The 25,312-nt window shown below is 40.4% G+C and overlaps 1 protein-coding gene and 1 non-coding gene across 6 annotated transcripts in view; both read left to right on the top strand.

Moving 5' to 3' along the window:
- Positions 1–1,319: 1,319 nt before the first annotated feature.
- Positions 1,320–25,312, top strand: part of RALGAPB (Ral GTPase activating protein non-catalytic subunit beta) — an 88,058-nt gene continuing 64,065 nt past the window's right edge. For 3 of the 5 annotated variants that reach the window (XM_037044047.1, XM_037044050.1, XM_037044051.1), the window contains exons 1-5: positions 1,320–1,567; positions 13,401–13,616; positions 16,403–16,605; positions 23,319–23,482; positions 25,069–25,255. In XM_037044047.1, the coding sequence (XP_036899942.1) occupies positions 13,431–13,616; positions 16,403–16,605; positions 23,319–23,482; positions 25,069–25,255 (740 nt within the window). In that variant the 5' untranslated portion in view covers positions 1,320–1,567; positions 13,401–13,430. Of the gene's footprint in view, positions 1,568–1,782; positions 2,070–2,955; positions 3,101–13,400; positions 13,617–16,402; positions 16,606–23,318; positions 23,483–25,068; positions 25,256–25,312 lie in introns of those variants that run through there. The other 2 variants (XM_037044048.1, XM_037044049.1) reach the window with 2 other exon arrangements.
- Positions 20,674–20,869, top strand: LOC118986090 (U2 spliceosomal RNA). The gene has a single exon (XR_005066305.1). It is a non-coding gene; the product is annotated as a U2 spliceosomal RNA (small nuclear RNA).

Genomic DNA, 25,312 nt, shown 5'->3' on the forward strand with positions numbered 1-25,312 from the left:
GTGAGGTGACCACCCTGGGGGCCAGCTGGGGAAGGGAGTAGAGAGTACATAGAATAGAGGATGTCTGCTGCCCTCTTTCACATCTCCCTAGCCAGAGCGGCACTGCGTCGTTCAAGTCCAAATGTCTGTAGTGAACTATAGGTAGCTCAGAATCTTAAACTTATCCTGGTTTCACTGTGAATGAGTGAATTGCTTTCTATCATCTAGAAAGGCAAGAAATAAGGGGTTGGAATAGATACCTGGTGAGCTTCTTAAGATATTTGTGATATAGTGTTTAATCAAAATGTACTGCTTTGATCCACAAAGTATTCTGGATACAGTCCTGCTCCTGTCCTGGAACATATTTCTTGTTCTTCTTCCCTCCTCAAGCTACTTTCCTATTGGTGGTGGTGTATGGTGCAAAGTCTTGAGAAAACACACTTCTCTTCTATCCTTTTTACGAGTATACAGGCTTCCTTGTCACTCCTCCTTCCTGGTGTCTTCTAATTGAAGGTAAGGAGGAGGAGTCAGGACCTTCTTTGCTTCCTTCTGCTTTTTTCATCACTCCTCAATACCCTGGTCCTTTCTTCCCTGAGAATCAAAGACAGTCTCAAGGCCAGGTCCTCCCTCCTCTTCTCTCTTCTCTTGGCCCCAGTTTCCTCTCTACTTGCAAACGCTTGCGCTGTACTTCTCTAATGGCATTTATCATTTTCTTCGTTGAAGCTGAAACCAGATTATTGAAACTGCTACTGTTTACAAAAGGTGTGCTGCACGCTTAGGTGCTCAAACTGGTATCTCCTGCTATTATTATTACTGTTAACGTCTTATCGCGTCTATCAGACTCAGCTCCTTGATGAGAGGTTCTGTATGCAATGTCTCTGATTCATCTTTGTAACCCACACTAGTCGGGAACTGAGCATTGCTCATAATTAATGCTATACTGGCGGGTAAAGGGCAACATTTCAAAGAAAGAGGGCCGCAATGGGATGTGAAAAATTTCAGAACCTGGGTGGGAGCCAGAATCTTGCAGAGAAGACCCAAATTCAGTCCGCACCTAAACCTGGAAGAGTCCGGATTGAGTCATAGGGACGCAGGTGGGGCGCCAGCCAACCTGTATTGCGATGAAGTACGTGCATCCGTCATTTCACTCCTCCCGCACGGCTGGATTCGGAACGGGTGGAGGGAACGTACCCCGCGCAGCGACCTGGGATAGCTGCGCCAGCGCAGCTTCCGGCCCTAAGTCTCGGGAATTATTTGACGCCGCCGCGTCGGACTCGCGCAAGTCTCTGATCCGACGCGCGGCGCACGCGCAGTGGTCCACTAGGCTCGGGGAGTTATTTGACGCTGCCGCCCCTAGCAGTCGGAAGTTGACTGAGCGGAGCTCAGCCGGCCGGCCCCACCGGCCTTCGTCGTCCCCAGGCGCCCTCGGAGAGTGGCTGACCGGTGGACCGACCACCCGCCTGAGGACAGGAGGCTGGGGCAGCAAGGACGCCGGCCCTATGCAGCAGGTGGCGTGAGGCGGAAGGCCGAGTGCGGCCGGCGGAGGCGGCACCCGCCCCAGCAATGCGGGCCCCGCCCGTCGCCTCAGGTAACCGGGCGGCCCTCCCAGTCTGTGCCGGTTCCTCCCCTCTCCTCCCCTACGGGCGGTCCGGGCACGGCCGAGCCTGCTTCTCCGCCCCGGGTGCTCCCAGAGCCTGGCCTTCGGAAGCACATCTCCGCATTTTTTTCCGGGGACCCATGAGGTCCCAGGAAACTTGACCCTGGAGTCGGCCGCATCTGACGGGTCTGTTCAAACCTGGTCTAGTCCTTGGGAGCTGCCCGGGCCGGGCGAAGCTCTCTCCCGGCACCCTGGGGGAGGGGGCGGGTCTGGAGCGGTGCCGGACAGCTCCGGAGAAGAATTCGGTCTCGGAGAAGGGGTGGCCGAGTTGCTTTCTCTCTCTGGGGACGATGCTGCCAGTTGCACAGTGACACTCGGATGGGGAAGAGTTAATACCGAGAATCAACAGCGAACCCTTGTTAAGCGCTTACTGTATGCCAGGCGTTGTGCCAGGCCATTACGTTCACCACATCCAACTTAACAACCTTGTAAGGTAGGAGTATGGTCCCCGTTTTACTGAGGAGGCAACTGAGGCCCTTAGTGGTTAGGTGACTTACTTGCCCAAGGTCACTTGGCTGGTAATTTGAACCCAAGCTGTCTGACTCCAGATTCAAGTTTTTAAAATTAGGGCAGTGTCTCTCCAACTTTGCAGCAGTTTAAAATCACCCTGGGGGAGCTTTTAAAGATTCCCGACGCCCAGGTAGCACACCAGAGCAATTAAATCGGAATTTGGGGGTTGGTGGTGGTGAAGCCAGACCAGTATTTTTTTTTAAAAAAGATTTCCATATGATTTCAGTGTGCAGTAAAGTTTGAGAGCCTTTAGGCAATTCTGCATCTCAAGAGACGTTTTAATATTTCTCTCTTTGAGCGTGTGGGAGAATCATCTGGGAATTTGTTAAAAATGCAGTTCCACAGGCAGAGAGAGGTCTTTTCATTGGGCCCACTGACTCCTGACCACTCCTTGTTTAAACTCCATCGGGGATGGGAAGTAGCTATCTGCAGGATTTCTGAGTGAGCTGGACCTTTCTGGGGCATAGACATGCCATGCAAAACTGTCGGTTGGAGTTTTCCTGAATCTACAGTGGTCCTAGGTAAATGTCGTTAACCACTGGGTCCTCTTTGCATACGCGGTTCCTCTGCGGAGGCTTTCCTGCACATTTTCTCCCCACCCCACCCAAATGCACACACGACTGCCCTTTCTCATACACACACACACATATCCTTTTCTTCCCGTGTCTGGCTGCCTAATGCTCAACATTCCCAACATTCAAGATGCGTCTCAGTCTGTGACCCCCAACACCTTGGATTTTAGTCTGCTCCTTAGCATACTGGGATTTACCAGTTATTTTTCAGTGTTGTATTTCTGTCTCTTCTACTAGATCATGGGCAGCCTGAACCATGTGTTCTCCCTGTGCTTTGACATGCACACTCACAAAGGTTTTACTGAATGGAATGTTTGAGTACCCTTGTGCCCTAGGCTTCATGCTACAAATAAATTCTTCTCTATTTCCATTTTTGCAAAAGGTATGTGATAGTTCTTAACCTACAGAGTTTTGTTCTTTTTGCTTGGAAATACTCTAGTTAGGGTCATTGATTTATCCATGTAGCAATTGAATAAACACATTGAGTTCTTAACCACTGGCAAGGCACTGCGGGACTAACTCTGCAACCAACGTTGGTTGATTTTTAATGCCTGCCTTTATCACAGTCAGATACAATCAGTTCTTCAGTGGAAACCTTTCTGTTGCTCTTAGGCTTTGCATATATCCTCATCTCATTGTCCAAAATAGTATTTAGTTGTCATCCATTAAATATTATTGCCTTGTTGGTGCTTGGTAAATACCCGTAGACAGAATTGTTATTGGGAATAGTTCATTCTTTTTACCAGGAGAGATGACATAAGAAGTACTTAATGAAAACTAAAACCTTGATGTTGGAGAAATTGAGAAACTTAGTGTATCTTTAGTGCATAATGGTTTAAGTGCTATTACCCATCATATTTATAACTTTTAAAGGAAGGCAGGGCAGTAATTCAGATTGTATTTGTTCTTGGTTGGTCTTAAAACCATGTAAGGCTTATAAAAGTGAGTGTGTGTATTATGAAGGTCATTATGAAATGGTTGTTAGACAATAAAGATATATTTTTAAAGATTTTATTTATTCATTTTAGAGAGGGAGGGAGGGAGAAAGAGAAACATCAGTATGCGGTTGACTCTCATACCCTTGTTGGGGACCAAGCCTGTAACCTAGTCACGCGCCCTGACTGGGGATTGAGCCGGCCACCTTTTGATTCACAGGCCAGCACTCAATCCACTGAGCCACACCAGCCAGGGCAATAAAGCTATTTTTATAGCAGTTAAATGTGGTGAAGTATGTGGCAAAATAAGAAAACACACATTTCAAATAATGACATTCTTTGCAGCATAAAGACTGTATAGAAAGATTTTCTTGATTCACTTTTGTACTTTTGCTCAATTTTTAGGCCAAGGCTAATGTAGAAACTCATGGGACAATTCATGTTAAATTCAGATACTCAAGAAACCTGTCCTTGTTTCTCTGATCAGATATGGACAGCATCCAGCTCTGGCCTAAGCACATGGAAGAAACTTAATCTTTAAGCCTGAGGTTAAGAAGGTCTTTAGTTGATCTTCAAAGTAAAGGTAGAAATTCCACATGCTCAGTTAAAGACTGAAGTGACTCTAATCCTAATAGCCTGAGACCTAGAAATGGATTCTGTTTAATTGGAGATTCCTATTAGTGTTAGCAGATGTGTTCCCTGGCATTTGTAAAAACTTTTCAGATAGAATACATGATTTCCTTTGGAGCAAGATGGTTAAAGTTACAGAATTAAGGTATGTGGAGCTTAATTCTAAGTTTTTATAGGTGAAGAAAGTAGGTAACTTGCCCAAGACTTTTCATGGTTGGCTTCTAGCACATCTAGGACTAGAAAGCAGGCCACGTTTTCTGGATGTAGTATTTCCTTCCACACCCATTCCTCCCATGTGAGAGGATGTCTTTGTTGTTGTTTTGTGTGCTTGCTGGGGATCGGGGAAGTGTGCCCAGTAGTTGGTTGTGTTTGAGATATTTAATTAGAAGTAAAGTGAGTGTTTGATGTGTGCCACATGTACTTTGCTGTATAAAGTGGGATACCAAGGTACAGAAGACAGAGCTTCTGTCCTCAAGGAGTCTACAGTCAAGGTTGTAATCAAAGTTGAAGTATAGTTTCTGCCAGCTCTGTCAAGCAGAACTTTCCTCAGTGGTGGTCTGTTCTATATTCGTGCTGACCAGCATGGTAGCTTCTAGTCACGTGTGACTGTTGAGTGCTTGAAATGTGACTAGTGTAACAAAGGAACTGAATTTCTAGTTTAATTTACATCAGTTAAATTATTTAATTTAAGTAGTTAAATGCAGATATGGCTGTTGAACAGGTCAGAGTAGGTCTGAAGCATAAAAGATGAGAAGTGTGTTGGTGTTGTTGTAGGGACGTCAGGGTTATTCATATGTTTTTTGGATAGACTAGCAAAAACAACCTGTTTCTACAATAGGAGGAATGTAGACAGCACCTGTCTGTCTGTCTTGTAATTCAAGTGCTTGATAGGTTCCCTAACAGTTAAAATCTGGTATATAGGTGAATACATTCCTATTTAGCCAAACTGGATCGATTCATTGATTGATCAATCAGTTTGATCAATGTTTGCCTTTAGGGTCAATAGGACTACAACAGAAATATGAACTATGGTCCTTTTCCCTTTATTTGTCATAGTTATATGGATGACCTTGAGTGTACTTGTGTGCCTTAAAATCTAGCACGGTTCGTTTGTTTACTCAGTGTTTTGGCTCTCTGTGTGCCGTTTTCCTAAGAGAAGTGAGGCATGCCTGGTAACATGTACCTTGTATTTTTACATCTCAAAGTATGTTGACTTACATTGTTTTATTTGATCCTTTTCCCAAATCACTTTAGCTAGCTAGGTACTGCAGGTATTCTCCCTGTTTTACAGATGAGAAAACTATGACAAAGAAATAGCAAGTGACTTGTCCAGGGTTATGTGGTGAAGTATGGAGTCAGAAAAAAGAAAAGAGCATTGAACTTTGAGGCAAGTTTCTTGTTACAGTTCTACCGTTGTTTGGTGTGACCTGAGCAGGCCCTAACCTTCCTTTGTTTCCTCACCTAGGGCTAGCTGCTTTACTTAGCTTTGTAGGTTGTTATTGGAATAGAATGAAGTAATATGTGAAAACTCTTTAAAAATGATCAATTATATGAAGGTACATTGTTAGTAAGCAAGATCTTCAGTAGTTTTTCTGTTGTATGTTGTTGCCTTGATATCTCATTTCGTCAGTTATGGGATGTTGAATGCTGTACTATGGTGCCATGAATTTCGCTTGGCTTCCTCACTCTGAAGCCTTCTTTGGGCAGCCATTATGTCCTATTTATATTTACAGGACACTGGTACCTGCATCCGAGGACAATACCTGGTATGTAGCAGATGTTTAATAGATGTTTGTGTAATGAGATCATTGATGTCTAGATTTGCTCTGCAGAGTTTTTTTAAAAATTGTTCTCTGTAATTAGACTTGAAGCTCTTTGGGAACAGGGATATTTAGTTATTGTTTTATTCTCTGTGCCTGGTATATAGAAGGCATGTAGTAAATATTGGTGAGTCAGTTGATGTAATTAATGTCAAGCTGTGGTCTTAGTGTATCTGCCACTGTATTCATCATTTTAGTAATTGGTCAGTTAGGCCAAACCTTCATGTTACTCTGTGGCAGTACCGACAAGCTCTGAGCTGTTACCCAGTACACATCAACTGAAATAGACACCTCCAGAGAGAGTCCTAGAAAGTGGGTGCATTTAGAGTTGGGAAGGGAATTAAGTGATCTGCAAGGGAACACTGTCATCTTCCCCTTGCTCCTATCACATTAACTTCTGGAGCATTGACGGTAGAGACTTTTGTGCTAGCAGCTCATGTTGTTAGATGACAGCCTGTCTGGGGAGGAGACACAGGATCCTTAACACAGCAGTCAGAGCCTTTAATCATCTGATGTCAGTCATGCCTTCGTATCTCACTGCAGTGTCCAGCCCTCCTCATCCTTGTCCCCATCCTTCCTGCCCTCCCCCTCCTCAGTATATTAGCCACACTGGAGTTTGTTTTCCTGCCTGTCCTCAGCCTGCCTGTCTTGGACACTTACATGAAATTTCTTTAACAGGATTTCCGCGTTCCTGTTGTATCATTTCCACGATAAAGGTAAACATTCTCTGCTCTGAGTTTTTGCTAAATTAATTACCAGTCTATTATCCATAGTCTTTCAAAATTGGTCACTGCTTAACTTTGAAATCTTAGCACCTTCTACATACAGCTTTCTTTTTTGCCACTTTGGCTTTTAGTCTCTGGTGCTGTTTTTTGCTACTTGAAGCAGGAATCCTTTCTTTTTTACATAGTTTTCTTTTTTTCTTCTACCTGTCTCTTACTCTTACTCTTTTTGTAAAATGTTTTATTTATTTATTTTTTGAGGAGGGAAAGAGGGAGAAAAACATTGATGTGTGAGAGAAACATTGATTGGTTGCCTCTCACACACCCCCAGCTGGGGACCTGGCGCATAATCAAGGCATGTGCCCCGACTGGGAATTGAACTAGTGGCCTTTTAGTTTATAGGCCGATGCTCAGTCAGTCCATTGAGGCACACCAGCCAGGGCTTACTCTTGTTCTTATCCACTAAGTTTTGTTATCTTATTAAAATTGTACTCTCAGTACCCAGTTCATATGCCCCGTGAGCTGTAGTCTTCCCTGATCTTATCTTGTTTTCTACCTCAGCCCTCTGTCAGCCAAAAGTAATCTTTTGTCCTCTGAATTTCCGTAATATCTTCCCTAAAACCTTTTAAAAATGGCATTTAGTACTTCAACTTTCTAACTTAGATTAGTTATTTATGTGTGTCTTATTTCATTAATTAAACTATAAACTCATTTGAAACAGGAACCAAGTCCTATTAATCTGTGTCCTTCTTGGTCTTAACAACTGCATTGTATATAGTGGGTGGTTAGTAACTATTGAGTCAACTTAGTGGCTACTGCCAGTGTCTGGGTGTTTATACATGTAGTCAGGATGCTGATATGGTACTCATCAATTCCATGGCATGATAATCTATAAATAAAAACTTACTACATCAAACAGTACCTGTTCTGCTGCTCAGAATTACTTGCATTTCTCTGTGATCCTTCTAATTGTTAGTCATGTGTATATCTAGTTTTAATGATGATATATGTTTTTGTCCCTCCAAGGAATAGTTATTTATTGATTGCTCACTATGGAGTAGGACATGTTCTAAACATCTTTTTTTAAAATTTTTATTTATTTATCTTTAGAAGGGAAGAGAAGGAGAGAAATATCAATTTATGGTTGCTTCTGGTGCAGTCCCTGCTGGGAACTGGCGTGCAACCCAGGCATGTGCCCTGACGGGGAATTGAACCGTGATCATTTGGTTCGCAGGCCCGTGCTCAATCCACTGAGCTACATCAGCCAGGGCTCTAAACATCTTATTACATACATTGATTGATGTTCTCATCACCACAACAACATGGAAGTAGACTATTATCTTACTGTTATTCTCATTTTACGGATGAGGATGCTCAGACACAGAGTTAGAATAATGTTTGCAAGGTTTTCCAGCTTGCAGGTGATAAAGTTGGGATTTGAATCTAAGGAGTCTAGTTCTAGAACCCTAGCTCTTAACTAGTCCTCCTACATACTTTCATGCTTCTCATATCTATGTTTAATGGCTACATTTTAGTATATGTAGTTTTTATGCTCTCATTATGGTTATTCTATTTTTTATACCCTCATCCGATTTTTTCCATTGCTTTGGTGAGGGGGTGGGTGGAGAGAGAGAGAGAAAGAGAGAAGCATCAATGTGAGACAGATTGGTTTTTTTCCTCTCATATGCGCCATGACCAGGGACCAAACCCACAATATAGGCGTGTGCCCTGACTGGTAATTGAACCTGTGACCTTTTGGTTTACAGGATGATGCTCCAACTAACTGAGCCACCCGGCTAGGGCTGTAAGTTGCTTGAAAGCATTTATTTCATTTTCTTACATTTAATCATTTAAACATTAATATACTTAATTAAGTTTTCTTATATTTAAAAACTTTCAAAAAATTTTAACAAGAATTTAAAGGCTATTAAGCTTGTTCTGATTGTTTTTTCCTTGTATTTAAAAAAAACTTTTAAATTTAATTTATTTAGTTTTAGAAAGAGGGGAATGAGAGAGAAAGGAGAGAAACTTCAATGTGCGGTTGCTTCTCACTGAGCCCTCTACTGGGGAGCTGGCCCACAACTCAGGCATGTGCCCTGACTAGGAATCGAACTGGGGAGCCTCTGGTTCCCAGGCTGGTGCTCAGTCCACTGAGCCACACCGGTAAGGGCTGGAATATGCATTTCATACCAGAGCCTCCTACATGGAATTTGAGAACTAGCTTGTTTTCTTTTTTTTCCTTAAAATATTTTTTTCTTCCAATAATCTGTAATCTGGGATGTATGCTAAATATTCCTTAAATATTTGGAAACCATCAGCTCATTTTTTTACTAATAATTAGCTTAAAGCAAATGGACATTTTTTGATTTTTATTTGTATATGGCATACAAAATTCTGGACATACTTAAGTGGAATAAAGGGAACACCACCTAAAAGGAATAATATATTCCTTTTTCCTGTGGGTAAACCTTGACATTTTGAAACATTTATTCAGTATCTACTATGTGCCAGGGATGACCAAAAGATTCAGGAAGTGAGGTTTCCACTCAAGAAAGGTTGACACCCTTGTGGTGAAGATATCTTTACACATCTAACGAATAAGCTAATATGAAGCTTGGTGTTGACAGCCTCTTAACAGGCACTCAGAGCTGAGGAGGAGGGATGGCATGAGGAATCAAGAAAAGTTTTACCAAAGAGAGGACGTTTGAGCTGTGTCTTAAAGAATGAGTCCTGGCCTGGCTGGTGTGGCTCAGTTGGTTGGAGCATTGTCCTGTAACGGAAAGGCTGTGGGTTTGAATTCTGTCAGGATGCATAAGGGAGGCCCCCAGTTGATGCTTCTCTCTTGCACTGTTTCTCTCTCTAAAAAGCAATGAAAAAATGTCCTTGGGTGAGGATTAAAAAAAAAAGTACTTCATAAGGTGGATCAGGGTAGACAAGGTGAGGAGTGGCAGTTAACTCAGTGGGAGTACCGTGAGCAACAATCTGGAGTATGAAAATGCTTGTTAGGTTTGAGGAATGACCGATAATTGTGGCTGTAGCTTGTCAGTATGTTGGGGGTGTGTAGGGGCGTGGGGCGGGAGGGAAGTGGTAGTAGAAGATGAGTCTGGGAAGGTAGACTAAGCAATTTCAATGAGAATTCCAGTAAGGATTTTTAAAAATTGGGTAAAATAATCTTAAACTTTATATGAAAGAATAAATGACTGAGAATAGCCAATACAGGTTTTAAAAGACTAGTGGAAAGTAAAGGGGGCTTCCTTTATAAATATTAAGAAATTTCATCAAGTCACTGAATTTAAATGTTGGCACTAGCATTAGGAATATTCAAATGGTTGAGCAGAACAGAGTCACAAACAGACTCCCATATAAATGAGAATTTAATATGACCCGACTGGTATTTCAGTTTAGTGAGAAAGGGTGTAGTTTTAATAGATGATGCTGGCACAACTATCTAGAAGAAAATTAAATTGGACCTTTTTTACACCTCTTACAGAGAAGTAAATTCCAGATGAATATAAAACTTTGATGTGAACAATTCAACAATTATCTTTCATGGAAATCTTGTAAACTTCATATATACTTTAGGGTTATATTTTCAAACTCTTGGATCTTGACCCATATAGTAAGTGAAGTGTATTTTACATTATGACCCAGAACAAATGCATATATAAAAAAATGAAGCAAGTTTCACAGAATATGACTTACCTTTACTATTTATGATGCCTTTATTGTATATTCATATAATTAAAAATTAAAGCATTAACCATTTCATTTATTTCATGACTTACACTGAAAAATGCTGATAACGTAGATGGGAGGGAGAAACCACCCGTATTTTTCAGACTATAAGACACACATTTCCCCCCCACATCTGGGGAGGAATAATGGTTGTTAATGCTGCTGTTGAGTTCTGTTCACGTTTACATTGGTGAAATATTGTGTTATTTATGTTATTAAATATTTTACCACTTTTTTTGCTTCAAAATTTTTTTCTTCTAATACCTAAGTGCGTCTTATGGTCCAAAAAATACGTTAAATCAGGTTCAAAAATAGAAGTTATAAAATAAAGGTCAATATTTGGCTAAAATAAATTTTACTTCATACCTGTCAAATTGGCAAACTAATCAGTCTGATTCCCGGTAGGAAGTTGGTGGTGAGAGGAGGAAAGAGGTTCCATTCAGTCATAATGTAAATGGAGTTGTTACGGCTTTTTTGAGATGCAATCTGGCAAGACTTACTAACCATTAAAAGTACATATATTCTTTGATCCAAGCATTTCACCCTTGGGAATTTGTCATAGAAATTGAAAGGCCACTGTTTTAAATATATGAACAAGCCTGTTTATTGCATCAATATTGGTTGGTAACAAAAAACAAAACAAACAAAAAACAGTGGGAGTTGCGGAATGAAGTAAATGTACCTCATTAGGAGACTGGTTAATAAATTATGCCATGTCCGTGTCATGGAATGTTTCACCGCCATTAGGAAAAATCTTACGAATTGGAAGCATATTCATAAATACTGTTGAATGCATAAAAACTTACAGAAAAGTATACAATCCCTAGTTATGACTACATAGAAAAATTATTTCAATAATACTGAGTTAGAGTGGAGCAAAATACAATAGGAAATGTTGGGTTATTGAGATAAATTATTTATCCAGAGAGGTGGCTTATTTGGGTAGTGAATGAAACCAGACAAAAAAATGAAAAAGTTGAAAAACTACTATATAGTGTGTATATTTTATACTGTATATATATGTGTATATGTATAATATATATGATTTTTTTAATGATGAAAAAGTATGTGGCATGGAAAAAAGTTGTCGTCTGATCGGATGGTTCCCTATCATATCAGAGGTTCCTTTTTTCCCCTTCCATTTTGGAAAGGGGGATGTGGAAGGCACCAGGATATTTTGGGTGAAATACCTTAAAAATTCTGAGGAAACTAAGGCATCCATCCTCCCTCAAATTGCAGGTACCTTGTTCATTGCCAGTGCATCCCTCCTGTCTTCCCCTTTCAGGGCTTCTTAGTGTTAGAGGAGGAGGACATCAGGCCATGTAGTGTCACCGAGTGGTGCCTCGGCCTAGTTCACCAGACTCCAAAGGAAGCTGGGGAGATTGAATAAAATCATGGGATGGGACATGGGAGGGGAAAGGGAAAGTGGTGGCTTCCTCTTGTATGGAAAGGAGAAAGAAAGGTAGTTTGGGACCAATTTGTGAATGACTTTGACTTTCATGCTAGGGAGTTTGATCTTCATTCTGTAGGCCAGTGATTCACAAATACCGTGTCCTCTTGAAAAACACTGATACTTGTTGAGATGAAATGAAGTTTTCTAAGGTAAAGTTAAACAATGCTAGTTTCTTTCAGCTTGAAGAAAAATTAGCTTAAGTGATAGAACTTTTTAAAGATTATATGTACCCGTATATTTTGTTTAAACATTGCTGGCTGGGCAAACATTTCACAGCAAGTAGTAAGTAGAAACAAACAAATGATTTGGAAAGGGCTAACCATCCTTGACTCTTCATGGATATAGCATTTATGATTTGTAATTACATTGTATTCATGCAGATACGCTTTCTGTGGCTAAAATTTCTCATTGGTATGATAGACTTAGACATCATTTCATGGAGAATATATAGCCTCGGGAGAAGCAGTACGTGCCATAGAGAATGTATAGAATAGCGAGAGACTGTACATGCCATGGTTAAGAATATGATCCCTGGAATCCAGCAAATGTGGGTTCAAAACCCAGCTCTACCACATTATGGTAATGGGAGGCTACCACATTATGGAAGCCTCAGGTAAGAAGCAAACCTTTCTATGCCTCACTTTTTTCATCTGTGAAGTTGAGATAACATTATTTAATATTCATAGAGTTGTTTTGATGATCACATGAGTAGTATGTAGTAAATACTCAGTAAGTGGCAGCTCTTCTTATGCTTTCTGAACGACACTATGACTTCTATGTGTTTCATTACTGAAGTTTGTGTGCCACTGCTGCAGGGAACGAGGTATTCTCAAAAATAATATGTCTGATTGAGGACACTGGTGGGGAATTGCAGGGGTGTGTGTGCAGCATGTGTCGTAGGTACTTAGAAACCGTTGACTGAAAAATCTGGGTCTTCAAGTAAACTCTTTCCTTTGTCTCCCTTTCCTACTTAAGGTACTCCATTCTTTCACCTGTCTCTATCCTGGAACATAGAGTGAGGAGGGTTCCCTCACGCTATAAGCGTACCAGATCTGATAAGTGTACGGCCAGTGAAAATGATAAGCGTATCATTTTGTCCCTTTGCACAGTGGCCGTCTGTCCCAGCTCCACTTGGGGCTTCTGAGGGCTCTTTTGGGGGAGGTTGTCAGACAGCTAGTTTCTTCTTAGGGTTTGCCTTCCTACCCAGTCTCACCATGAGGCTAGTTTAGGACATTTCTCAAAATATTTAGATGTGTTTTTTTCTCAGTCTTGATTCAGTATGTTTGCAGCTTCTTTGTCTTGCTACATAGGGTAAATCTGTATTTTACTTCCTTTTATTAATTTGCAGCAGTATAATTTGACATGTAATTGTGTTTTGTCTTTTCAGGTGCCATTCGGATAGTCCTTTAGCGGCACGATGTACTCTGAGTGGAGGTCCCTGCATTTGGTGATTCAGAATGATCAGGGTCACACCAGTGTTCTGCACAGCTATCCAGAGAGCGTTGGGCGAGAGGTGGCAAATGCGGTGGTCCATCCTCTTGGGCAGGCCTTAGTTACTCCTTCAGTGGCTGGTAGTGAGAGTTTGTTAAAAACGGACAAAGAAGTAAGTGTTTCTGCATTTCATTCTACTGTGCAAAAATACATGTTTATTAATGAAGAATTTATTTAACATCTTTTTAGTGGATTTCTGCCTAATGCAATGTGACTTCTCGATTTTGATCTTATTTGGGTTGAGGGTTGGAGGCTCAAGAGTTCCTGGTAGTTATAAGGAATAGCTTGTGTCATTGTGCTGCTGGGACTTCCTGCTAGCCAGACTCAACTCCACGTGAGCTGTGTGCCCAGGACAGACACTTGTGTGTCAGGACCTTTCTCCTGAACTCAAGACTCAGTCTTCAGATTTCCATTCAGAGGTGTGTGTGGAAAGTCTTCATTTTACCTGAGGAGCATTTTTATTCTCTTCAGAGTGCACCAACAGAGACTTACCCCAAGGAGCATTGCTTACTGTGGTACACTCTCCTTTTGGCATATTTGGAATCCCTTGCTGCTTTGTCCTGGGAAGAGGTGGTACAGGAGTTGATAGAGGTGCTCTGGTACCACCCTTGTTTATTCTCTGTTCCTACCCTTAAAAAGATAGGAGACTAGTCCTTTTATCTGGTGTCCTCTAGAATTGTACAGTTAAATCATGTGAAGATATCACTGGAGATACCTGCCCCTTTGTCTTTCATCTGATAGTTAGGGACTTGCAGCCTCTTTTAAAATTCTTTCTCTTGTGCAGCTAACTCCTGCCCCCTTACCTAATGTTAATGTCACATATATTACATTACATTATATTGTTACATTGCTATTATGTATTTTCTACCCTTAGCCTTTGTAGTTTTCGAGCTTAAAAATTTTAATTTGCAAGCCCTGGCTGGTGTAGCTCAGTGGATTGAGCGCGGGCCTGCGAACCAAAGGATCGTGGTTTGATTCCCAGTCAGGGCACATGCCTGGGTTGCAGGCCAGTTCCCAGCAAGGGACTCAACAAGAAGCAACCATACATTGATATTTCTCTCCTTCTCTCCTTCCCTTCCCCTCTAAAGATAAATAAATAAAAAATCTAAAAGAAAATTATCCAAAAAATTTAATTTGCATATTTATCTTGGTTCAACTTTAGTTTTATGCTGCAGAAGACTTTGAATCCTGAATTTCTATCTAACAAATTAGCTATACTTTTTTAGCTTTGTGATATCTACTAATGGTCAGCATATAATCTATTTTTCTCTTTTTTTCTAAGTTAAAGTCTTGGCAGGGTCTTTGGCATGCCATTGGGCACCTTCTTCCATAATGACCTTGGTACATTATTCCAGTGTTACTCTGTCATCTGGTGTTTCAACCAATTATAAATCCAGCCATTCTACTGTGTTTTCGATCATAGGTCTCCATCTTGACTGCAGGACATCCTGCATCTCACCGAATTTCTTACTAAAGTCTAGATTTCCCTTTGCCAGAGAAGGTCATTAATGGCATAATGAGAATAGCCTCTCATTTCTAGTTGGAAGACCAGGGTTCAAGTTTTCAGCTTTAGTATTTCCAAACCAGTGACTTGGACCAAATTGCTTAATCTTGCTAAGCTTCTTCTTATCTGTAAAGTGATACTTTACCCTCTCACACAGGGTTTTTGATGGGTAGATGATATTTATGAAAGAGCTTTGTAAACTGTGAAGGTTATATAATTGTCAGCTGCCTTCATAGTAACCCTGTTAATAAAGGAAGGAAGCTTGTCTGGCATGACTTGTTCTTTTTGAGCAGACTGGTTCCCAGTGATCACGCTCCCCTTTTACAAGTGCTCACTGATCATCTACTTAGTAATTAGTTCCAGTTTTATCTAGAATTCACTTAAACCTTTTATGCTACAGTATTGGAATATAGCTTCGTCTTCTTTTGCAAATTGGGCTGTTTTCTCTCTCCCATTACACCTTGTTCATTCTTTATGACTACAGGCAGTGGTTCAGCAGTCTCTTAGGCAAGTTCTTTCAGTTTCTAGGATGTGATTCAGGTGGGTCAGGAGGCTGGAACCCATTTAGTGTAGCTAACTGCCTTGTTAAAATTTTATTCTGCTTCAGTCTATTCTCACTTGTGCTTGTTCTTCTTAATTTTAAATATTATTTTCTGTGGCAGTCACAAGATAAGAATTGAATATCGGTTCATTTTCCTTCCTTTTGTTAACGTTGCATAATCTGGAAATGAAATGTGATTGAATTTGTGTACATGATTTCCTCCTAAATGACACATGTACCCTTATGTAATTAAGTAGTGAAAAGTATCTAAAATTTCCTGTTTCTTTGCCTCCATTCTATATGGAAAATTAAGATGTCCTGTACTTACTTTATATTTCACAGAGCAAACAATAATAATGTCTAAAGGGTAAGCCCTGGCTGGGGTGGCTCAGTGAATTGAGTGTCAGCCTGTGAAACAGAGGATTGCTGGTTCAGTTCCCAGTCAGGGCGCATGCCTGGATTGCGGGCAAGGTCCCCAATAGGGGGTGTATGAGAGGCCACCACACACTGATGTTTCTCGCCCTCGCTTTCTCCTCTCTTCCCCTCTCTCTCTAAAAATAAATAAAAAATGTAAAAGGGGGGTGGTAAAAACTAAAAAAGACTTAATATTTAGAAATAGATAATTTTTCTTCTTAAATCCTTTGCTTAGGAGATGTCTAAGAATATCTCATATGTGGAAAGTGTGTTCTCTAGAATAAATCTGATATTCTAGATATTAGCCGTTGAGATGAAAATATATATTTTCAATTGAGAGATTTTTTTGGCAGTAAAAGAGGTCAACATTTTAAGTCAGTCTACTGAGATATAGATAGGGATATGTGGTAATTCTATCTGTATATTTTCTTTTGTTTAGGTAAAATGGACCATGGAAGTAATTTGCTATGGATTGACCCTTCCATTGGATGGAGAAACTGTAAAATACTGTGTTGATGTATATACAGACTGGATTATGGCTTTAGTGTTGCCGAAAGATTCTATTCCATTGCCAGTTATTAAAGAGCCTAATCTATATGTTCAAAGTATACTAAAACACCTGCAAAATCTGTTCGTACCAAGGTGAGCTATATCCGTCTCTGGCCTGTTACCAAGGTCAGAGAAAAACATTTATAAATGTTATTTTTTTATATTGTGGGAACTGATTTCATTGTTAGTACTTAAAATAGTTAGCTTTTATTACTTGTTCGATTAAAGAGTGTATTCATATGAATGTTAGGAGAGATAGGTTTATATAATGTTTAAATGTATGCCTATCTTAAAGGCTTTTGGTTTTTCTTATAAATCTGATAGTTATTAGATATTAAAATACTGTGTCCCCATTCCCTTCCACTCAAAAAGACACTTTAGCCTGTCATAATTTTTGTTTCCACTTAACCCTAAAAGCAGCTAAGCCTTCCACCTTAAAATAAATCTTTCCTATGAGAGAATGACAACATGGAAGTAAGAAGACTTGATGTTATTATGGGAGGTTTGTAGTAGGTAGGCCAAAAGGTTGTCTTGACAGTTTGCTGCTGATTTCCACCCATCTCTGAGGCAAAGACCTTAACTAGTGTAAGGTAGGATAAGGACCTTACTTGTTCTTAATTTTTTTATTCTGGTTTAAAAAAATTATGTCATTGGTAAAGAATTTGGGGACTGTATGAATGAATGAAGAAGAAAACATTAATTGCCTACCCATTTGTGGAGATTTTCTGTAAGAAAAATCTGTTTTCAGCTATGTTTTCTGTCTTTGAAAGAGGCAAGGGGGTTGTCTCCTTTTGGAAAAGTTCTAGTTAGAGCTTTTGGTCTGTCAGATGGTGAGGGACATTGAATCATCCAAAAACCACCCCTGTAAATTTTAGCTTTTTAAAGTTAGAAGGAAGGTTACTTTGGAAAATCTGAATTAAAAAGGAAAAAATCTCCATTAAGAATTCTAGTGCCTAGGATCAAGTGTAAACTCCTTACTTTGTGTGAAATGCCTGCTGTACTCTGGCCTTTAGTCAGATTAGCTGCTACTGAGTGTTCGTGAGCCCTGCTCTTTGGTCTGATTCATAAATTAAACGTTCCCTGAGATTCCTTAAAGATCTTCCCCATCATCACTTACTCTTTCATCTTCCTTCTCCTTCTCTCCTTCTCCTAGCTGTCTTCATTGCACTTTTGTTGGTTTATCTTAAATCTTGTCTCATAAAAAGAAGCCTTACCTAACCATCGAGGCCCATAGTGACCAAACCTTTGGTGAACATCTGTGGTACTTCCTGTGTTACTCATATCTCCCCACTGTTTTGTTGCATATTGTTTTTTTTTAATTGAATTTATTAGGTTTATATTGGTTAGTAAAATTATACAGGTTTAAGGAGTATAATTCTACAATACATCGCCTGTATATCATATTGTGTGCTCACTACTACTGAAATGGTTTCTTTCCATCACCATTTATCCCCCTTTATTGCTTATCTTTTAAAATCTGTGTGTCTCATTTCCCCATCTAACCGACTTGAGGGCAGGAACTGGGCTGTACGCATTTTATACTTCCACAGTGTTTGGTACAATCCTGGTATTACCTTAGGTGTGAATTAAACGCTCTTTGCTTGTATTTGTTGATTTCAAATGGAAATAATAACAGGAAATGGTTGGCAATAATTTGCATAGTGCTTGTGGCTAAGCAGGTTCTTCTCAAATGGTATAGTAGTTTTAATGCTTTCTTGTCATCCCATTTAGGAGACCAATTTGCTGGCCTTTTGTGGATGCACGATCAGTCTCATTACTTGTGTTGCCACTGCGTCTGGTGTACTCTTTGTACCCATACCACCTCTCAGTGCTCAGTCTGTACTGGTGAAAAAAATCAGTGTCATTTGAGTTCATTAGACTTTTATTTTTATCTTTTGAGAATCATGACCACCATACAAATGGTTGATTTTACTATTTGTAATTAGCTTGTTTTCTAATTAAGTGTGTATGTGTGTAAACTAATCAACCTGGCTAACACTGTTTGCCCCACCCCGGAGATCCCCAGAAGCTTGCCCTACCCAACTTATAGGCCCACCCACACTGCTTTTCCATATGAATGGCTGGCCTTGGCTCTTACAACTTCCAAAATCCTCTCAAACAAGCAACAGCCAGCCTCGGTGAGCCACCACTCCCCGTACCTCTTGCTGAGTTATCCTAGGCCTGGCACTAGCAGCAGCCAGCCTAAGTTAACAGCTTGACTTTGCTTGGGAATCTCCAAGCTTAGCACAAGTAGCAGCCATTTCAGATTGCTCAGGTAGGGTGGCCCCAGGCAAAACACAAGTGGTGGCTGACCTTGGCCTGTGCCACGTGGGACACCCAGAGCCTGCGTACCCAGTGGACAGCTAAATACCATATTGGAGCATCAACATCCTGCCCCCCTACAGCTGATCCTCCGTGGAGGGAGGAGGTTGGTGGTCAGTGGTCACAGCCAGTCCTTGCAGCTGACTGGTTTGGGTAAATCCCTCCCATTGATATGCCAACAGCAGTCAGGGCTCAACTACAGGAAGAGGGCGTACTCAGCCCATATGATAGGCATACCTCGAGTACCCACTAGCTGATAGGGGAGGCTGTGCCACTGGACCCTATAAGACACCTACTACATTAGGCCACACTACCAAGACAAGGAGTCATAGCAGCTCTATCAAATACATAGAAAAAATGCAGTGGGGCTGCCCAAACGAGGAAGGAGACAAGGAAACATGACCCCACTGAAAGTATAGATTCAAACTTCCAAAAAAGAACTAGACAAAATAGAGAAAAGCAGTCTCAGGTGCAGAGTGCAAAAACTGGCTATAAGGATGCTCAAGGAACATAGTGAGGACCCCAACAGCATAAAAAAGATCTAGTCAGAAACAAAGGCTATATTAATTAAAGAACAATTTATAGAGAAACCAACAGTAGAGTGGATGAAGCCAAGAATCAAGTCAATAATTTGGAACATAAGGAAGCAAAAACCAACCAGTTGGAACAAGAAGAAAAAAGAATCCAAAAGAATGAGAGTAGAGTAAGCAGCCTCTGGGACAACTTCAAGTGTTCCAACATTCACATCATAGGGTTGTCATAAGGATAAGGGAAAGAGCAATTAGAAATTAGAAATCTATTTGAAAAAATAATGAAAAATTCCCTAATTTGTTGAAGGAAATAGACATGCAAGTTCAGGAAGCATCAAGAGTCTCAAACAAGATAAATTGAAAAAGGCCCACTCTAAGACACATGGTTAAAATGCTAAAGGTTAAAGATAAAGAGAGGATCTTAAAATCAACAAGAGAAAATCAGTTAGTTGACTACAGGGGAATTCCCATGGGACTGTCAGCTGATTTCTCTAAAGAAACTACAGGATAGAAGGGATTGGCAAGAAATACTGCAAAGTCATGAAAATCAGGGACCTGCAGCCAAGATTGCTCTACCTAGCAAAAATATTTAGAATCGAAGGGCAGATAAGAGCTTCCCAGATAAGAAAGAACTAAAGGAGTTCATCATTACCAAACTAGTATTACATGAAATGCTAAAAGGACTTACTTAAGAAAAGAAGGAAGATCAAAACTATGAAAAATAAAGGGGCAAAAAATACAAATCTATCAACAATTGAATCTAAAAAAGAAATTAAGTAAACGAGAAGAACAGAGACAGAATCATGGACACAAAGAGCATTTTGATGGTTGCCAGATGGGAAGGAGGTGTGGGAGAATAGGTGAAAAGGTGAGGAGATTAAGAAGTACAAATAGGTAGTTATAGAATAGCCATGAGGATGTAAAGTACGGTTGTAGGAAATGGAATAGCCAAAGAACCTAAGTATGAACCATGGGCATGAACAAGGGTCTGGGGATTGCTGAGGGACTGGGGTGTGCTGGGTAGAGGGGGCAAAGAGGGAGAAATTGGGACAACTATAATAGCATAAACAATAAAATATAATTAAAAATAAACTAATAAGAATTTTCTCAGTAAAACAAACAAAAAAAGTGGTTGACTAAAAAAAAGTTCTTCTGGCCAATAATCTCTTGGGCTGAATAATTTCAGTGCTAAATATTGTGAGTTACAATCTCATCTCCTATTACTGTAAATTGGATTTTTAAAAAATTCAGATCAGAAAATTGATATCAGATTTACTTAATAAATTGTTTTTATAGAAAGTGACAGACAGTCACTTCTCAGCCTTTTTGCTAAGATCAAGTGTATTATCTGTTTTTATAAGGTTACAAAATGACACTCAAAGTAGAGGAAAGTGTCTTTACCTCTTTGTAAGAGATTAAGTCAGTGTAGATGTAACTTTTCTTTGCCTGTGAGTTTCATTTTCCTTTTCTATTTTTTGCATAATGGAGGAAAAAGTGAACTATCTTTCACAAATGATTGAGGTTTGATATATTGCTGAAATATACTGTACTTTAGAAAAGATGATTTTTTAAAAGATTTTATTTATTTTTAGACAGAGGGCAAGGGAGTGATAAAGAGAAGGAGAGAAGCATCAATATGTGGTTGCCTCTCATGCACCCCCTGCTGTGGACCTGATATGCAACCCAGGCATGTGCTCTGAGCAGGAATCGAACCAGCGACCCTTTGGTACGCTGGATGGCACTTAATTCACTTAGCCACACCAGCCAGAGCTAAAAAAAAAAGATGTTTTTATAAACCAATGTTTGGCAAAGTTTTTTGTAAAGAGCTAGATAGTAAATCTTTTTAGGCAGCCATGTGGGTCGTATGGTATCTGTTGCAGCTACTCATCTCTGCTGGTGTGGAGAGTACAGCCAATAGACAATGTATAAATGAATGAGCATGTCTGTGTTCCAGTAAAAACTTTATTTGTAAAACTAATGGCAGGCTAGATTTGACCCATGGGCCATAATTCACTAGAGCCTGTTCTAGAATGGTTTGTCTGAAGAACATAAATGACTTCTGAAAATATTGGGGGATGAGGGGAAAGAAAATATTGGGGAAAAGGAAAATCTCTGGTGTTTAGACCATTCTATTTACTTTTTAGTAAAGATTTCGTTGTTTTTCTTAGCTTTAGAAACTTGGATATTATTCCTGAATTTACACCTTTTGAGTGAGTCTACTGTAGCTAAGGACCAGATGTTTCCTTTCCTGCCATTGGGCAAATACCAGGAAATGGTATAGGCCTTGGCTACCATTTGGGAGGTATACAGTGTTACTGCTGGCTTGGAAGAGTGTCATCCCCAGCATTACTAGTGCTATTTTTATTTCTTATTCTGGGTTTCCTCATACTTGGCTAGATGAGGTTTTGAACTACTATATAATTTTTTATTCTTCAAGTAGTCAGAGCAGCAGACACAAACTTGAGCCTTCACGGCTTCACATGGACTAGATTCACCTCCAGCCGAACATGGGCCATCTTCCTACTCTTGAGGGCTCTGGGCTCTTCCTACGTGAATGTGTCATTTTGCTCTAGGTCTGACTTCTTTTGGGAAAACTTAGTGGTGTCATTTGTTTGCAACTTGAGGGTAAGTGTCTGGTTTTCTGGGTCATGGCTTAGAATCTGAGAATGCCTGTCCTAAAGTTGGGGTATTCTAGGGGTATTTGCTTCATTTTCTGGATTTCTCGAGGAGGCTCTGAGATTCCCTACTCTGACTCAGACATGTTTTTGTAGTTCCTCTTTGTTTTAAAGATTGTATTTATTTATTTTTAGAGAGAGGGGAGATGAGGGGAGGGAGAAGGAGAGGGAGAGAAACATCAATGTGCAAGAGATACATCAATTGGTTGCCTCTCACGCACCCCCAGCTGGGAACCTGGCCTGCAACCCAGGCATGTGCCCTGACCGGGAATCCAGCTGGCAACCTTTTGGTTCTCAGGCCAGCACTCCATCCACTGAGTTGCAATAGCCGGGGCTACTAGTCCTTTATGACATGTCATAATACATAGAAACGTGGCTTCAGGATTTATTTCAGTGATATTAGTTACTTTTCTCGGGTCTCACTTAGGAAGTCTGGAGGCCGACACAACATTTGTTAATGCAGTCAGTTTCCTACTGTTCTAGAAATTCTCAGATGGTCTCCTGTGGGGAGTGGGGATAAGGGTTGGAGCTTGGACTTCTATCTTCTTCCTCTTTAGCCCAGCTCTCATACTTTGAACTATTTTACTCCCTTGGGAAAAAAATTGGTTCTGTGTACTGAAGAGAGTTATACAACTCTCCTTCTAGGGTATTTGAGAAGCTTTGGAGTCCCCATCTTGAGTTAAAATGCCTTTTTTTTTTGTTAGAACAGCACTAGCAGGTGCTCATCTTTGAGACAATTGCCTGCATACCTCCTGAGTTTTAGGGGCCTGATGGTGTAGTCCATTGGGTCTGTAGGTTCTTTGCTGGCGGATACTAGCTTCAAAGAGACTATGAACACTATGCATTTCCATGTAGAATTCTTGTGGGTGTGTGTTTAAAATTTTTTAAGAAGACTGCCGAGGCCTGTGTGCTTCAGTGTATAGCAGAAGTGGCTATGGGTATTCACCCTTTCACTCAACAGAAACTTATCACATACCTTTTGTTATGTGCCAGGCATATTGTAGACAGAAAATCCAAAGGTGAAGCTTACATTTCTAGTATTCCCCCCTCGCCCCAGGAGCTTTGAAGCTCTCATAGGAGTGGTAGGTTGAGAACCCAGAGTGTTGAACTGTATGACAGGGAAGAAGTAACTTTGAACTGAAGAGGTTGTACCTAGTCCTTAAGTCTTCGATACTCTTAGGGAGTGTTATTGGACCATTGCTTGCTGTGTCCATAGTTGCCTGACCTTAAGCTGTTGCTTTCTCAAGGCTCGTCAGTGATATCTGTCTGTCTTCTTCAGGCAGGAACAGGGCTCCAGTCAGATCCGACTATGCTTACAGGTCCTGAGAGCCATTCAGAAACTGGCTCGTGAGTCATCCATCATGGCCCGAGAAACCTGGGAAGTCTTACTGTTGTTTCTTCTGCAGATTAATGACATACTTCTAGCCCCTCCAACTGTTCAAGGTTTGTTTATTTTTTCTAATTTATTTCTGAGCTTCAAAGAGTTTACCTTTAAATTCAATGAGTAGTAGGCTCAGTGGGGATTTAAATTTTGGCATGTTAGATGATAAACCAAGGTTATCGATTCTTAGGGAATCCTCAAAGACACGGTATGAAGTTATTTTACCTTCAGTGATGGTAGAGTGAATTAATGCATTTTTGATAATGATGGGAACAGTAGATGTTTGCTATATTAGGATAGAATCTGTATAAGAAACAACAAACGATTGAATTAGAGCCTATACCATAATGTACCTGGTTACAAAGTAGTTATCAAAGTAGACTCTGAATACTTGATAGCTACAGAAGGTATTTTCTTCAGCAGATGAAACCTACAGAGTCTTAAAGTGTTCTATTTTGAAGTATGACAGCATTTTATTTGTCACCTAGCCATTAAAAATCCTCCAATTTTATAAGAGTTTAGAATGTGTCTTAGAAGCCCTGCTTTGTAGCACAGTGTATACAGATTATAAATTGACATTCTAGTTCAAGTTCCCTGTCATTTATTCATCTCTATAGTCTTTTTACTAATATACATGTGAGTGTGTTGTCCTCACACAGATGCAGTGTCCAGGAAAATATCTACAAGGAATCATGGAATTTTTGGTTGAAAGGGACCCTGTAATAGGAATACCTTGTCTGGTATTGACAGTAGCTGACCAGTCATTGATTCTTTGTCTCTCTGCTACACACTTCCTAGGCCTGGGATCTCAGGCCTGGGAATTATGTAGGCAGGCAATGTATCCCCTTCTGGGATTGTTATTTTTGAAACTTTGTTTCTGCTCATTTGAAACACATTTCTATAATTTTTCCTCCTAGTCCCAAGTTTACCCTGTTGAACTCCCCAGAGTACAGACCACTGCTCTATTCCCTGGTCCCGGGACTTGGAGTGGGGGAGCAGCTATCTTTTCGTGGTTGAGGCTTGTCCTGCCCCGCAGTAGTCCTTTTGCTTCCTCCTTTGTCTCCCTGGCCCTGGAAGGGTGGCTTTCAAACACCTGAAGCAATGTATTACTAAGTTTGGAGGTAGAAAGACCTGATTCCTTTATTTACTGGCTGTGTGAATTTAGGCAAGTTACTTAAATTTTCCAAACCTAAGTATTCTCATCTCCAAAATGGGTTAACTGATCATTGGTAATAAGTGTCATAAATACCTATCCTGTAGAATTAATGTGAGGATTATGGGAGGTTATGTGTATCAATTACTTGGCCCAGAAACTGACTCCTACCCATCACTCATCATAGGCCCTCATCCTTTCCTCTCTTCCCTCTGTGCTCCTGTCCTACTTGCTGGAAGATTAAGATCTTCAATAAGAACTGAGCAGAGTGACTTGAAAACTTTCAAAGTGATAATTGGTTGATGTATCCATGATTTCCTTCATAGGTGCTCCTAAGAATCACTTCTTATTCTTACTATTAAATAGTTGTTTGAAAGCCAAAACTTAACCTTGTAGTTATTTTAATTTTTTGACCAATCTTCCCAAATCAGCAAATTGAAGATTCACCTTTAAAAATAATAATATACCAAAGATACGTTTTCTTTTGTTGGTAAGGTGGCATTGCTGAGAATCTAGCAGAGAAGTTGATTGGTGTTCTCTTTGAGGTTTGGTTACTGGCTTGTACTCGGTGCTTCCCAACACCTCCTTATTGGAAAACAGCCAAAGAGATGGTGGCTAACTGGAGGCACCACCCGGCAGTGGTGGAGCAGTGGAGCAAGGTCATCTGTGCGCTCACTTCAAGGTAGGCGTTGCCATTGACTCACCTTCCTTCCTCAGTCTGGCCTAGTTCTATCTTTCT

This window comes from Sturnira hondurensis, unplaced genomic scaffold (assembly GCF_014824575.4).
Source record: "Sturnira hondurensis isolate 20B ecotype Veracruz unplaced genomic scaffold, ASM1482457v3 Scaffold0004136, whole genome shotgun sequence".
NCBI lineage: Eukaryota > Metazoa > Chordata > Mammalia > Chiroptera > Phyllostomidae > Sturnira > Sturnira hondurensis.